The following is a 15668-nucleotide window of genomic DNA, read 5'->3' on the forward strand; positions in this document are numbered from 1 at the left end:
GAGAGGCGTAGCGTGGGTAGCGTGTAGTCAATGACGTGTGGGTCCCACCCCTGGCCCACCGGCTTAAGCGGTGCGCTCACGTGCGTCAATAGGAAAAGGGCTCTCATTTTCTTTTTGGAAAGGGAAGGTTAGGGTTCCACGTGGAATCTTGGGAGATTCTGCCATCGTGGACATGTCAGCTCAACCGGTCTCCCTCCCAAATCTCTAAGTGATGATGGAGTAAATACATATCTGTATTCGAGTCGGTTTTTAAAATTGTTCATTTTTGATAATATAGAAGGAATCATATAAGAAGTCTGTTTAAAAAACTCATATACTAACTTGAGACGATCTCGAACTCCTAACCACAACTCATGATTTTCTAAAAAAATATATATTCAAGCGAACTCCCACAATGAATTTCATCTTAACTAAACCATATAACAATAATAAAATTAAAATATACTTCACCCAATTAAAATATACTTCAGCACGGACACTTTTTCTAGTATTTATAAAAATTTAAAAATATAGTTACGTATAAAATACTATTTACATTTTATCATCTAACGAAAATAAAAATACTAATTAGAAGATTTTTAAATAAAACGGAGAGTTAAATGTTGTATTAAAAACTGATTTTTTTTTACGAAGGAAGTAGCGTTTTATTGTCGTCACAAGATGACCTGTCATCTTCAGAACTATGCGTGGCGCCAAATTTGTGTTCCACCACGTCGACGTCGAGGTCAGCTGCCATCCACCGCCGGCGACGGTCAAAGGCTCAAAGCAGGCAGCCAAGCAAAGGCATGAGACGAGACAGCCGTGCACTTCTCCCTCGCAGGTTGCAATCACAGCAGCTAAAGACGAACAAGCAACTCCAGCCCAACTACTCGCATTCATTCACTCCAAGGTTGTTACTAGCATTAATTAATTGAATCTGTGTCCCAGTACAAAGATCTCAAGCATGATCTCGATTTATTTATTCAATAATAACATGACGATTACATAATTATTAATTAATAACTTCGATTCATGCAGTTAATCCCCTGCATGAACTTGAACTTGTATGAGTGATTAATCATCCAGATTCCAGGGCATGCATAGCAATTGAATCAATCCAGATTCCATGTCAATGACAGGGTGTGGAGCAGGTTCAGTCTTTTCAGGTCCTGCAAATCTGAAGGGGAGCAATGACTCCGGCCATCTCCTCGTAGGCCTTGACCTGGACGAGGTCAGGGATGCCCTTCTGCATCAGTATGCGCTTCCGGCACTCATCGGCGGCGTTGATCCCCGACGAGTAGGCGCCGTGGACGGACCCCGAGTGGTCGGCGCTGGCCGCCTCGCCAGCGAAGTAGAGGTTCTCCACCGGTGCGGCGAACCGCGCCGACACGTCGGCCGGCTTCCCGACCAGGTCGCACGAGTAGGAACCCAGCGAGTTCGGGTCAGAACCCCAGCGTGACACCAAATACTTCGTCTGCGACAACGCAAATCAACAAGCGCAAATTGTCAGTCGCAAGAACAATGAATTCATTCAGATAACGCGAACTCGAAAATGGAACTAACAGTGGCATGATCTGAGATGGCAAACTCACAGGTTCAGTGGCATCAGGTAGCATTTTCTTCAGGTGAGACATGACCAGATCAACGGCCTCCTTGTCTGACAGTTTTTCCACTTCTTGAGCAAATCTACCGGCGGCCATGTAGACGAGGACCGGATTGCCGGTGGCCTTGTGGAGGTTCAGGAAGTACCCACATGCTTTAGGCGTTGGGCCAACCATTCCCAGCACCTCAACATTAGGCCAGAAGACTGTATCGAAGTGCATGGCGATCTTGTTCTCGATACCGACACCAAGGTCTGCGATTGCAGAGCTCTTCCATGAGGGCAACTCAGGCTCGAACTTGATTATGTTTGCCTTGAGCACACCGAGCGGTACTGTAATGATGCAAGCATCGGCAGAGTAACTTGTTCCATCTTCAGTGGTAACTGTCACTCCATTGAATTGGCGGGCAATTTTGGTTACCCTGAAGATTTAGCAGTAGCAAAAGCGAGTAAGCAAAACTGTTTAGCAATATTGACAAGTGAAACGACAAGTAATTTTGTGGAGCCAAAATACACTGAAAAAGGGACTTCAGTATGCTGAAATTAATTGTTGTGTTTGTATGCTCGGGAGGTAAAAGAACACACCTTTGATTAAGCCGGATATCTAGACCTTGTGCAAGAGCCTGAATTATAGGATAGTATCCGTTCACCATCAGACCATGGCCACCGGTAAGAACATGCTCCTGCATAGTTAAGAGGAATACAAACATAAGTAACTAACTATGCAAGATGGCAAACAATTCGATGTAATTTACCAATATCCTTCACTAAGCAAACTAATGTCACTATAAGAATGTGCAGTGTGCTAATATAGACTGATTTCAGCTAACCTGATCCCAGTTTTTCAGAGATATTTCATCAGCATCTGCAGCAAACCATGCCTCAAGCCGACAGACACACCATTGCAAGACTTGATCATCTATCCCTTGTAACCTACAAATAATGGTAACCATATCAGTCAACCTCTCATGATGCATCCTAGGAATTTATTAAGTATGTTGTGAGTAAATTGATAGCATGGTACAAGAATGTGCATACTTCAGATGGGGGTGCCTCTCAAGAACAAGTGAAATCGCCTGTAGAAGGGGCATGTCATGTTCCTGCTCATCACGCACTTTAACTGTCTGCAATGCAACAGAAATTTTTTTTGGAACATTAATGCAACAGAAATTAGATAGTGAGCTGAACATGCTCTTCAAAAGGCACCAGAAGTAGTATAAATAAGTTCATTATGTACCTCATCAAGAATTCTTTCAAATGTTTCTTCAACTTTAGCAACTGTCTCCTTTGAGACCTGATGGCCAGCCTTATCAAAGAGTGCATAACTGTAACAGAATCAATTGATAGAGTTGATGTAAGAATCAACAAGGATTGTGCGGATCGGTAAAGAAAAGCGTAAGATCAAGAGCTAAAAGATTACCTTTCTAAATCATGATCATACAGAACAGAGTTGTCGCCACTAGTGCGATATAATTTCAGCCCAAGATAGCCAATCAATGGTGCCAAGGAGTTCTCATTACAAACGCCGTGGAGCCTGAATTTTTGGAATGAACAGTAAGTAAGCTTGTATGAACAGAATCTAAAGTGAATTTCTCACACTAACAATTCAGGGTGAGACTGACCATGAGGCTCCCATATCAATTGGGCATCCGAAAGAGTAATCGGTATGGACACGACCGCCTACGCGATCTCTGGACTCCAAAACAGTCACCTCAAACGAAGCATTGGAGAGAGCACGGGCTGCTGCAACCCCTGAAATTCCCCCACCGATCACGATGACGGATGGAGGCGAAGCACATTGCCTCTCAATGGTCGGAAGCAAGAGGCCTGAACAAAAAATGTTTTTTACTGTCAGGTATGTGAATCATAAGAGAGAGAAATCACGTTGAGCATCAAGCTCACTAATCTACATAATACTGTAGATACCCAAGTTACCAACTAGCTAACCAATTTGTACCCAACTAGAATTATAAATTCTAATAATCTTGTAAAATCTAAAGTCTGATGATCACCTTCCCTATGTGGAAAATTTAATTCTAAAGTACAATAGATAGATTTCTAAAAATACTATGATCAATGGGAAAAATTCCCACCTTTCACGACGCACCACTACGAAGTACTCCTACCAGATAAAATTTCAGAAAAAAAAATTACAAAAAAGTGGGAATAATTCATACCTCCAGTTTTGAGGCTATTGGGATCCATAGCCGCCAGCGCCGAAGCCGAAGGAAGAGAGGAAGAAGAAGAAGAAGATGAACACGAAGAGGAAGAAGGTCCTCCCGTCCCCGTACACGCAGCCGCGAGGAGGAACTCCGCTTACAGGAGATTACTCCTAATACTACTACTGGAATTACAATTTCTACTACTACTACTACTACTAGTACGTATGGGAATCGAGATGAAGAACATGAACACGAGGAGGCCGTCCTGGCGGCGGCTGGCGGCGTAGCAGCGGCGGTCCGCGAAGCAGCTCATAACCCTATCTTGGGCTCCAAACCGGCAACACCCGCGAGGTCCCCCTCCCCACAATTCAACTCCAAATCCTCACCACCACCTCGAGGAGAGGTAGATCGCTTCTCTTCTCCTGCGAGGTGGGTTTGATCTGGTTGGCGCGTGTGATTTTGGGGGGGGATTGGAGTTTGGCTTCGGTTTGGTTTGGTATGAAGTTGATGAGGGGGTTGGGGCGAGGCTTATATGGAGCGGAGGAGGAGGAGGAGGAGTCGGCGACGACACGGGATCCCAGCTTCCGCCTTTGCGTTTGCGTTTGGGTCGCGTAGCCGCGTTTGGCTCCCGGACATGTGGGCCCAAATGCGGTGGAAATAGTTGGCGTCGGCACCAGTTTGTTTTTATCTTTTCTTCCTTTTACAAGAGGAATTACTAGAACACAGATAATATATATACTCCCTTTGTATTTTAATAGGTAACGTTACGTTTGAGTATTCGTCTTGTTAAAAAATTGTGCAAATACGTAACATATAAATAATGCTTTAAGTAATTTTAATGATAAAACAACTCAAAAATATGGTAAATGATAATTACGTATTTTTTAATAATATGATTAGTCAAACGTGTATTCAAAACTCAACGACGTCATCTATTTAAAAAGGAGGTAGTATGGAGTCCATTTTTTAATATGTGGTTGTTGACTTTTAGACATATATGTTTGAATATTCGTCTTACTTAAATATTTTGTGTAAATATGTAAAATACAAATCATGGTAAAATGCATTTTATGATAAAAAAATATAATGACAATAAATAATATATTTTTTTTAATGAAATATGTATTTTTGAAAGAAAAAAATGATTTTTAGGTGGTGGGGGAGGGAATTAATGTATTCTCTGTTTGTGGCTATTACAATTTACAAGTCTGATGCTACAGGATGGGATGGACATTGCAAATTGTGGCAGCAGATGTTACAGTGGAATGAATGCGTTTGATCTGGTTCACACGATGGTGGAATCGTTTCCGAATATGCAGGATGCTGTATGGTTTATTATTAGTGGAGATCTACGTATGAAAGTAAAGAAAGAAAAACCTCCACTGTTTATGACCATTGAACTGCAACTAGCCTGCATCTACAACCCTTTATACATGCAAAATGAAGCAAATGGGGGCGCAAGCCAAGTTCGATCAGACGATTACTAGTTTACTACAGCCCTCCAGTCTCAAGGCAAACACTGAAAACTAAAATAAATTCAGCAGTACTGGCTGGGAATGTGTAAATGAAAAGCAATATCCATGGATTCAGAGAACAAGGTCTGTGATATATAATTATTCTGTTTTTATTTGAATACACATAAACGATCAAACTGTGAAACGGTACAGGATCTGAGATAATTAGGAAACTACAGAGCAGCAGCTACAATATTAACCATAGCAGCTGCAGGATAAACACGGTGCTAAATAGGCAGGCTTTGTTCTTCTTTCACAGCCTGGATATCTGTAAGGGGACCATGACTTCAGTCATCTCCTCCCTCATGATAATCTTCCCAACCTGGAAAAGGTCGGAGATGCCTAGCTGCGTCGACAGATGCCTTTGGCAATCCTCTGCAGCAACAATGCCTGAAGAATAAGCTCCATGCACGGACCCAGAGTGATCGATGCAGGCGGCCTCCCCAGCGAAAAACAGGTTGCCCACCGGAGCACAGAATCTTTCATACAAGTCAGCTGGCTTCCCAACAAGGTCGCAGGAATAAGAACCAAGCGAATTCGGGTCGGTTCCCCACCTTGAAACCAAATACTGGACCTGCAGTTGTGTAGCACAAGTGTTAGAGCTACTGTTCATAGTCTGAAATTGACAGTACTCAACTGTACATGGTCTGAAAATGAATTTTGAGGATTTACCGGTTCAGTAGCTCCTGGTAGCATTTTCTTGAGCTGAGACATGACAAAGTTTACGGATTCTTCATCGGATAGCTTCTCGAATTCATATGCGAATCTTCCTGCTACCATGCATACAAGAACCGGATGCCCTGTGGCTTTGTGAAGGTTAAGAAAGTAACCGCAGGCATTTGATGTTGGGGCAACCCTGCCTAGCACTTCTACATTTGGCCAAAATACACTATTGAAGCGGAGGGCTATTTTGTTCTCAATGCCAATACCAAGATCAGTTATTGATGAAAGCTTCCAATCTGGGAGCTCAGGTTCAAACTTGATGATATTTGCTTTAAGTACACCAAGAGGGACAGTTATTATAGCAGCATCTGCAACAAAGCTTGTCCCATCTTCAACACATACTATAGTTTTGTTGTACCTCTGGATGATTTTGGTAACCCTGGAGGAAAGTTAAGAGATAAGATACTATAGATTTGGGATTATAACTATGAAACCTATGAAACAGAACTTATGTGAATTACTTGGCCATGAGGATATGTAACTGCATACCTGTGGTTCAGGTGGATATCAAGATCTCGCGCGAGAGCTTTGATAACAGGATCATAACCATGCACCATAAGCCCATGGCCACCAGTAAGAACATGTTCCTGTAAATTTGAAAGGTCAGTCCACTGCTCTACGTGAATACAACAATTCTTCATGTGCGCATGTAAATACAAAAGTGCCCCCTATTGCATACCTGATCCCAATTTTTCAGAGATATATTATCCACATCTGTGGCAAACCATGCCTCCAGCCTACATATGCACCACTGCAGTACTTCATATTGCAAACCATCAAGCCTGTAAGAGTGAATGCATATCATTAGAACATTTCACCCCGTCGCTAAAGCACCGCCATTCCAGATATAGGTGAATGCTAAATTCCACTTACTTTAGGTGTGGATTCCTGTCAAGCACAATTGAGATGGCTTGAATAAGAGGCATGTCATCTTCATGTTCAGCTCTTACTTTCACCGTCTGCAATATTAACAAAGTAAGCTCACAAGAGTTGCATAAAAGCATTTGATGGATAACAAATGAAATGCAAACGATGACAATACCTCCTTAAGAATTTTCTCAAATGTTTCCCCGACTTTTGTCACTATCTCCTGGGGAACTTGACGACCATCCTTATCAAAGAGAGCATAGCTAAATGAACAAAAACAACAATTGTAAGAGAATGAAAGCCCATCAAGTTGAGGATAAACTTATGGGTTAGGAATAACTCCTAACCTCTCCAGATCATGGTCATATAGCACAGAGTTATCACCACTGGTGCGATATAATCTAAGGCCAAGCAACCTAATCAGTGGTGCCAATGAATTCTCATTGCATACACCATGCAACCTGAACCACATGATAAAACCATGAGATGAAAACCAAACACGTTGCAAGGCGGCGAAAATAGCTACTTCTGGGATGCAACTAACCAAGATGCTCCCATGTCAATTGGGCAGCCAAAAGAATAGTCAGTATGCACACGGCCACCAAGTCGGTCCCGTGACTCTAATAGTGTGACCTGTAGTTATGTAAAAGTATCTAAGAAAAAGGGCCCGGGAAGCATCAAAACATTAACTTATTTTTGGACAATAAGCTAATAGAATATAGAAGACAGAGATATAGTTATTTCATCTTTCAATGACAGCATTTACCTTAAACGAAGCATTAGACAGCGCACGAGCAGCTGCAATGCCTGAAATCCCTCCACCAATCACAATGACAGAAGGGGGAGAGGCATTTTGCCCATCAATGTGACGAAGAAAAAGACCTGAATGCACCGCACAGTAAATTTCTGGGTTAAATATTGAAATCAATTTGGAATTGTAGCTCAACTAATATCACATATTTCTCAAACATGTACATGAATAAGCACATTTAAAGTTTCATTCAGTGCAACCATGTGTCATTTGTTAAATTTATGACTGAAAATAGTTGTGCTTTCGAGCCCACAAGTGGCCAACTGAATAATCTTTGTTAGTGATTTATTCATTACAGTTGGTTTTTGGCAATAAAGTGTCATGTGCGAATTAGATTGAGCAGAATGATCCATAGAGTTATTTGACGCAGAGCAGTCTGGATTAATCGATGCAGCAGCATATTCTGCAAAAAATGCAATCAAGAACAAGGAAACAATTCGGCCTCGGATGCTACTTCTTCTGGACAAGGGATACCATTTTTTTCCTATTGACCTTTTACTCTTTTAGAGACCTCAATTTTTGGAACCTTGTTCCACATCTCTTTCACAGTTTTGCTAGCAAATTGCCATCACAATCCCTTCCTTTCCTCTAGATTCTTGCTGATTGATGGTATCTACACTACTGTGACTCATCTGATATTGCAAGATTTAAAACAATGGGGGATGGTCCCCAATCAATTAAAGGATCCTTTTACAACATTTCGTTTTTTAAAAAAGAAAACAGTAATGAAGGGTCCTACTTTATGTATTTATATAATTATTACATAGAACAAAAAAGGTATAAAGTTAAAGATATGTACACATTTCATATTCGATAGGATTTTAGCTTTGTTTTCACCACCTTAATCCATGGCTACGCAACCCCTTTTGCGTATTCACCGGAACCAAAAAAAAAAAAGAAAAAAAAGGATGGCTCCATATCAGCATTTACTGAATCGAAACATTCTGACCCCTACGATTTGTGACACTAAAGCACTGCACTGTCATACTCACACAATCGATTGCGATTGGGACGCCAGTCCACGACAGGTCGACAGCAATATTTGCCGTAACACAATCAACTTGGATAGTAATCTAAAGTTGCGTGTGGGATTTGTATGCATGGTTGAAATTGAATAGCACTGATGAACATATCAAATTGCAAAAAAATAATAAAATAAAAAATGACTTCTCTACCTAAAAATGGAAAAAAAAGAACAGGGGAGTATTCTGATCGGAGACGCACCTCCGGCGGCGAAGCCATTAGAAGGCTGGTCCATTATCCTCCCGATCCGAGTTGCGTTCGACGGCGACGAGGTGGAGAAGATCGAATCGAATCGAATCGAAGCAGAGAGAGAGAGCGGGATCAGAGAGTGTGGGGGAGAGGCGAGATCGGCTAACAATTAGAGGAGGAGATTAACGAGTGGTCGCGGCCACCACGTATAGGAAGCGAGAGGTAGAAGACGAAGATGAGGAGGCCGTCCATGGAGCCGCGGCGGGGGACGCTCGTGGTCGGCGCCGCATGGGTAACCCCTCTCATACCCAAACCAGCTCGTCGCCGGCGAGTCCCCTCGCCGCCGCCCTCCCCACACCGGCGTTCCCCTCCCTCGGCGCCACGCCGCCCCGCCGCCGCCGCCGCGCGAGCCGAGCCGAGCCGGTGCTAGTGGAGAGCGCGAGAGAGACACAGCGAGAGATTGGCTCGAGCCGGAGGGAAGCCGATGATGCGGTGGATTGGCGCCGCGGAGCCGCGGTTTTATAGCGATGCCCCTTTTGCGTTTTGACCCCTCTTTTTTTGGGTTATTTCGAAACACGGCCGGCTCGTAGATCGAGCCGGCTTGAACAGCCGAGCTGGATGGGCACCTGTCCATGTGGCCCATCCACTCTCACTCTCTCCGTCGATGCAGAGTTTTTTTGTAATTATTTTTAGAACGATGCAGAGTTCTTGACTCTTGTGAATTCTCACAACCAAACCAAAATACAACGGCATTGTTAAAAAAATGTGATGCTGAAAATCCTGTGTGGTTGGAGTGTTGCAATGTTGCATGCATTGTGATTTACGGGTAAACTTTACAAAACTGTGTGGAAGTTGATTAAATTGTCGTAAAAGTATATATTTAATATGTTGTATTATAAAATTATAGGTATGCTTTATACAAAATTTATTGTAAACCTATATATTTAAGATCAAGTATTTTAAAACTACAAATTTAATATTGAAGTTATCACATTGTTTAAATATCTAGCAGTACTGTTATGTTAAAGTTAATTATAAATATTGTAGTTTTGTACTTGGTGGAAGACATAAAATTTTTATGATAATTTTATTGCTGAATTTGTTGTTCCGTGATAAATTTAGTTCTAATTATATACTTTATGATACATTGATTTAAATATATAGTTTTCTCATAATTTTAATTTTATGAAATTTACGCGTGCATTATCATCAGTGTTGTGTAGGACCATGTCAGAATGAAAGACTTCACATCGCATTTTTTTTTACGAAGGCTGCGCACAACTTTTTCTGAAAGCTTCTAACTGACCATGACACGTGTGCTTTGGTTTCTGGGCTCAATGCATGATGCATGTGCTCCTTTGTTACTGTCAGCAACAGCGTAGATAGTCTGATACTGTACCATGAAGAGCACAGCATTTCCTTTTAAAAAAATTGAAGAGCACAGTATTGTATTGTGACAGTTTTTTCTTTTCTCCGGACGAGAAGAAGAATCAAGCTGCAGAGCAGACAAACACCAGTGACAGAATAGCCAATCTGATGGTCCAGTATGAAACGAATGCACTACAAACAGAGAACACTTCTTCAGTATTGTATTTAACATCAACCACGAGCAATGTAAGGCCTGTCAAATCTAGATTATACTGCCTGTTAATCACAAGGGGTTCTGAGAAGTCGATTTTTAGGGAGTTTTCTGCCTGAATTTGATAAGTTCTTCAGAGTAATTTTCACATACCGCCTTAATTGTGTCAGCTGAATTCTAAACTTCAACTCCAAACTTCAGCTTTATTATTTTTCATTAGCACGTTTTCTGAACTAATAAATGATATGTTTTTTTAATATATAAGTTTTCTTAAAAAATTAAATAAGTCTATTTTTAAGTTTATAATAATATATATTTAATTAATTACATGTTAATGAATCATCCCGTTCTACGTGTGGCTAACGCGCTGTTTAATAGAGGGTTTCAAAGACACCATAAGCTGCAGAAGAAAATGGCCCTCCAGAGTAGCCGAGAGACCCGGTGGTTGGCCGAGACGTACACGGACAACTCCACATTCGGCAAGTAGACCAGACATGCATGGTCCATGGGGATCTCCATATTTAGGGTATATTCCCCTGCTTTTCCTTGATAAATTGTGCTATCTATTAGCTGGTATATTCCAGGGGAGAGAGGAGGACAACCAGGCTTTCTGGACTCGATGTGGTAGCGTATTCTCTTTGAGAGTTTCAGACTTTCAGTTAGTGTGCCATGCAGCATGTTACTGCCTCTTTCAGCTCTTCTATAATCCATTCGTTCATTGCTACTTGTATGGCAATGATTCTCCAATCATATGAGCCAATTGTTTACTCCCTCGTTTCTCGAATTACTGCCACTGATGACTACGATCATCTTACTTTCACTAATATAACACTCTTAGGTGTTTATAAATTTCAGGAAAAACCAAATTTGAGCTTGAATAGTACTGCTAGTGTCAATTATTCGAGAAGGATGAAGTAATTAGTTAGCTAGTTTCCAAAAAAGTGATTTTACTGTGATCTTTAACTTAGCATTAGGTGCTTTGTACACATCCGACTGAAAAAAGAAATGCAATACGCTTCAGAAGAGTAGAGGAAACAAGAAGACAAGCAATGGCAATAGCAACGGTGATCGGCTACAGCGATTGCCATGCCAGGGCAGTTGATGCAGCTGATTATAGCCATATATAAAGGGGAATTAGGTCGTACGTTAATTGCAGGTATGATTGATCGCATCTGGCTCTTGATGGATCGATCGAGCTGTTTTGTCGAGGAGGAGGCGCAAAGTGCAGGCCTCCGGGCCCCACCACCATCAAAATTATTGGATTGATTGTCATGGCCCGCGCGCGAGATCGATGATATTTTTTAGCTGATTCATGAATCAACGCAGCTGCTTTCAATTAGATGGTGATGTAGTTTTAGCAGGGAAAGAAACTGGATAGAAAAATGAATGCCACGTAAGGTAAGAACAGTCTCTAAGTGTTTTCTCGGCAGGTTCAGAGATTATTAGCTTAGCTGTTGCAAGATGATTCTCTCGGTGACTGTACCTGCAGTGAGGCAGTCACTGTTCATCTTTGAATTAGAAGATACAATGCATCAGCGTCGCTCACATGAAGACGAAATGATTCGTGTTATCAGCAATAGTTTTCCAAATTCCAAGATGGAGGCTGTGCAAATGCAAATTGTGCAGCTCCATACTGCAGTTGCAGCGTGAGAGACGAAAGAGCAGCATCAGAAATTCAGACAAAGCTAGTAGTAGGAAGGAAGGCAAAGGGAAGCTGTTTCGGTTGTCCGTTGGTTCTGTGTAGGGCCCACCCCCTTCCCCGGATTCTCTCCACGTCAATCAGGCTGCAAAAATATCACTGCAAAGTTGGGCCCACCACGAACTGTATACACCTGTTTTGGTTGTCACCATTCAGCAGCAAGCTTAGCTCAGTTCAGGTCCCGGGACAGAGAGCATTTGCTGTTAACGAGTTCTTGAGCTGACAATCCCGCGGCCGGTTTCACCGGAGAGATGCAGGTTTTCAGGTTTGGACCCATTAACTTCCTCGCATGATCATCACACGGATTCAATTGCTTATGCGAAATTCTGTGCCACAAATTTATGTTTTAGTAAATCTTAAAGTTCAAGAATGGGATCAATGTATTGGGTGGAGGAACCTGGTACACTACTTACAAGAGTTTTTATAAGGTGTAGACGAAAATATCCCTACGTTTATGTGACAGGGACGATATTCCTTCGACCCTGTTTCCTATTTTTCTGTGTCTAACAGCGGAAATTTCCACTGAATTCAGAGTTTTATCTGTTAAAACCGACAACAGGGTATGTAGTGTGTATCTGATCAACTTGGCAGCTTCTGTTTTGTTTTGGGATCAGCTATCATCTGTTCCATTCCATCTGGATCTTCCCTGCTTTTATCAGGGAGGAAGGGTACTCCAGTGCAGTAACAATCCTTATGATAAAAACCTGAGAAGAATGATGTGAATGAATGATTCATCCTGGCCCAGTTGACGGCCGGTGAAGAGCATTATTCGGTTTCCATACCTTTCAGCTCATCAATGAGAAATGTGAACTGCGATAGCAAAGGCTCACAAAAGATATAGTGGTGTAAGATGTGCAACGCATGAAATGACGACCATGCAACCTCTCTCTTTCCTTGCTTTTAGATGCTCAGATGAGGATGTTAATGAAGGTCTTTTGCTTTTCTGCGTATTTTACCACATCCAAAGAACATGTTTCCTATGGATAAGTTGGTTTTAAAAGATCAGTTGGACTGGGTGGAGTACTAACACTGAATATTCTAGGCAATTTACCATGTGCCTGAAGAAAAACACAGAAAGGGTAGCTACCAAAGATTAGGTTCATCATTCTCGGTTGTTAACTTTCCAAATATCTTTTCAGCAAGGGGAACAATCAGACATGTATGAGATGACAACGATATGGTGTGGCTTTTCTAATCTAAAGATATCAGGGGAATGAATAAGGAAGTTTCAAAAGATTGCATATACCGAATTACATCCCATTCATAGGGTAGGTGCCTGGATTAGTTTATTTGTAACGAAAAGGGCCCTTCTGGGGCCTGCATTACTCATATGTATGGACATGTTGCGTATCTTGTAGCCTGTTCTTGTTGTTTGTCTGATCTGCACGCGTAGCATCCAGCATGACGACGCCCAGGTAACTCTGTTGACAGATGCCATAGATGATAGATCCTCCTGCAACTACCAATTATCGCAGTTACTCTGAATGATTTACTATGTGTGCAACTCTTCTGCTCAATTTACCTCTATGTAACACTTACTTCGAATAACTGTAATTTGTGCAGCTGAAGTGTAAACCGTTCTGTTGGCTAGCTGCTGTCATTTGTAATATGAAGTTTAGACTTTATACATATATGTGCAATACTATTAGAAGTACATATATGTTTTTTTTAGAATTTCTTGTGTCAGTTTTTTAAGTTGATGTGTACGATAAATGTATCGAAACTTATATGTCCTCAGTCAATTGTCGCTAGGATCTCGAACCTTAGGGTAGTTATGTGTTGGATTTGTCAATTGTACAGTATATTATCATAGATTCTAAGCAATCAAAATGTATATTCATTGATTGATAAACCTGCAGTTTTCTAGAGGCTGGATGTCTCATCAGCAATGATCAATCAGCAGCTAGATGTTGACTGCATCTTTATTACCAATAATGCAATACTCCGTAGGCCGGTGGATTGGATCTGCATAAAATGGATGATGATAGGAGTAGGATATTTTGGTGCTTAATATGCCCGTGAATGCATGGTCTGATTGATGGCATATAATTTGGCTAGCTAGCCAGAGGTCCATCTTGGACCATGTCCGGCACTAATAACCCACTTGCAATTCGATCTGTGATCCTGCATGTGTTGTGCGTACCTTCAGAATCCCTGAATATTAATTTCAAGCTAGAGCTGTGTCTTTTTTTTTGCCGGGACGGCCAAAGGATGGCCGGCCAATTTCATTAAGATAGGAGAAAAAAGAAGTTACAAATTACAAGATTTACATCGACATGAGGATGTCGAGGGGGAAGAAAGCCGAAACAGAGTTGAGCCTAGGGGAACAAACAAACGGGACACTGACTACTCGCACTCTTGGGAAAAAATCCCGGCTTCCTTCCACATCAACGCTTCTTCTTTTATGTCTTCCACTAGATGGTTCGCCGTTCGAAAACGATGCTCAAAGATCCTAGCGTTTCTTTCCTTCCAAATTGACCAGCAAGTAAGAAGGACTAGACTGTCAAAATCTGTCCTGTAGCTTACCCGGCAACGGGCTCTCGACTGAAGCCACCAGCACATTAGTGGGCAGTTTTCCTCGGCGGGAATCGGGAAGTTGAAATTCACTCTGCTCCTGATCAATCCCCAGACCGCAGAGGTAAAGCTGCAGTCAGCAAACAGGTGCTGGCAATCTTCCTCTTCTCTTTGGCAAAGAACGCAGTGATCCTCGTGGGGCCAATTTCTTTTAGCAAGATTGTCGGCCGTTAAGCATTTTCCTTTGAGAGCTAGCCACATGAAGAATCGAACCCTGGAAGGTGCTCTTGAGTGCCACAAGAGGTCGCCCACAGGACAGTCCTCTTTGGTCGTGAAAAAGAAGTTGTAAGTTGCCGATGCTGAGAATTGCCCGTCGGGAGAGACCTTCCATCGGATAGAGTCATCACCATTCTGCAGCGTGGTGTTTCTGACCTCGTCCCAGAGCTGAAAGAACTCGCATAGGGCCGCAGCAGACAACGAACCCACCTGTGATTGATCATCGCCTGAGCCACCGTCAGACGTGATCTCCCAACATAAGAAAACAGGATGGGCCATCTCCAAGCGAAACCTCCCTTTCCCGTCCAATTCGACGTCCAGAAGTTAGTGTCAGTTCCATTGCCGATGACGAAATCCGCCACTGAATTGAAGATAGCATTGACGTCGCTACCCAGATGGTAGGAAACCAGAGTCCACAGCCTTCCTTTCTGCTCAAGGCTCTTGGCATGCCATTTCAACCTCAACGCTTGCCCGAACAGATCTAGGTCCCTCACCCCGAGGCCGCCTTTCTCAATGGGCATACAGAGCTTGCGCCAGGAGACCAGACAGTGACCACCATTGACTTCTTCTTGGCCTTTCCAAAGGAAACCGCGACACTTACGCTCTATGTCTTTCACCGCCCACTTAGGCAATTGAAGAACTGTCATGAAGTGCACCGGCAAAGCCTGAAGAACAGAGTTCACGAGACAGAGGCGTCCATCAATGGAGAGGAGTTTAGGTTTCCAGCCAGCA

General features: G+C 42.3%; 2 protein-coding genes across 2 annotated transcripts; both read right to left on the reverse strand.

The window, feature by feature from the left end:
- Positions 1 to 878: 878 nt before the first annotated feature.
- LOC127771985 (polyamine oxidase 4) lies at positions 879 to 4247 on the reverse strand. The gene is made up of 9 exons (XM_052297950.1): positions 3757 to 4247; positions 3202 to 3406; positions 3000 to 3113; positions 2817 to 2904; positions 2618 to 2703; positions 2410 to 2512; positions 2165 to 2262; positions 1572 to 2001; positions 879 to 1453 (listed from the first exon to the last, which is right to left on the reverse strand). The coding sequence occupies exons 1-9, from the start codon at positions 3782 to 3784 to the stop codon at positions 1142 to 1144; spliced, it is 1464 nt and encodes a 487-aa protein (XP_052153910.1). The 5' UTR covers positions 3785 to 4247; the 3' UTR covers positions 879 to 1141.
- A 1079-nt stretch (positions 4248 to 5326) lies between these two features.
- Positions 5327 to 9322, reverse strand: LOC127771328 (polyamine oxidase 5). Its single transcript, XM_052297218.1, has 10 exons — positions 8881 to 9322; positions 7612 to 7727; positions 7390 to 7478; positions 7193 to 7306; positions 7021 to 7108; positions 6852 to 6937; positions 6658 to 6760; positions 6468 to 6565; positions 5928 to 6357; positions 5327 to 5829 (listed from the first exon to the last, which is right to left on the reverse strand). The coding sequence occupies exons 1-10, from the start codon at positions 8912 to 8914 to the stop codon at positions 5509 to 5511; spliced, it is 1479 nt and encodes a 492-aa protein (XP_052153178.1). The 5' UTR covers positions 8915 to 9322; the 3' UTR covers positions 5327 to 5508.
- Between the last annotated feature and the right edge of the window lie 6346 nt (positions 9323 to 15668).

This window comes from Oryza glaberrima, chromosome 4 (assembly GCF_000147395.1).
Source record: "Oryza glaberrima chromosome 4, OglaRS2, whole genome shotgun sequence".
Taxonomy (NCBI): Eukaryota; Viridiplantae; Streptophyta; class Magnoliopsida; order Poales; family Poaceae; genus Oryza; species Oryza glaberrima.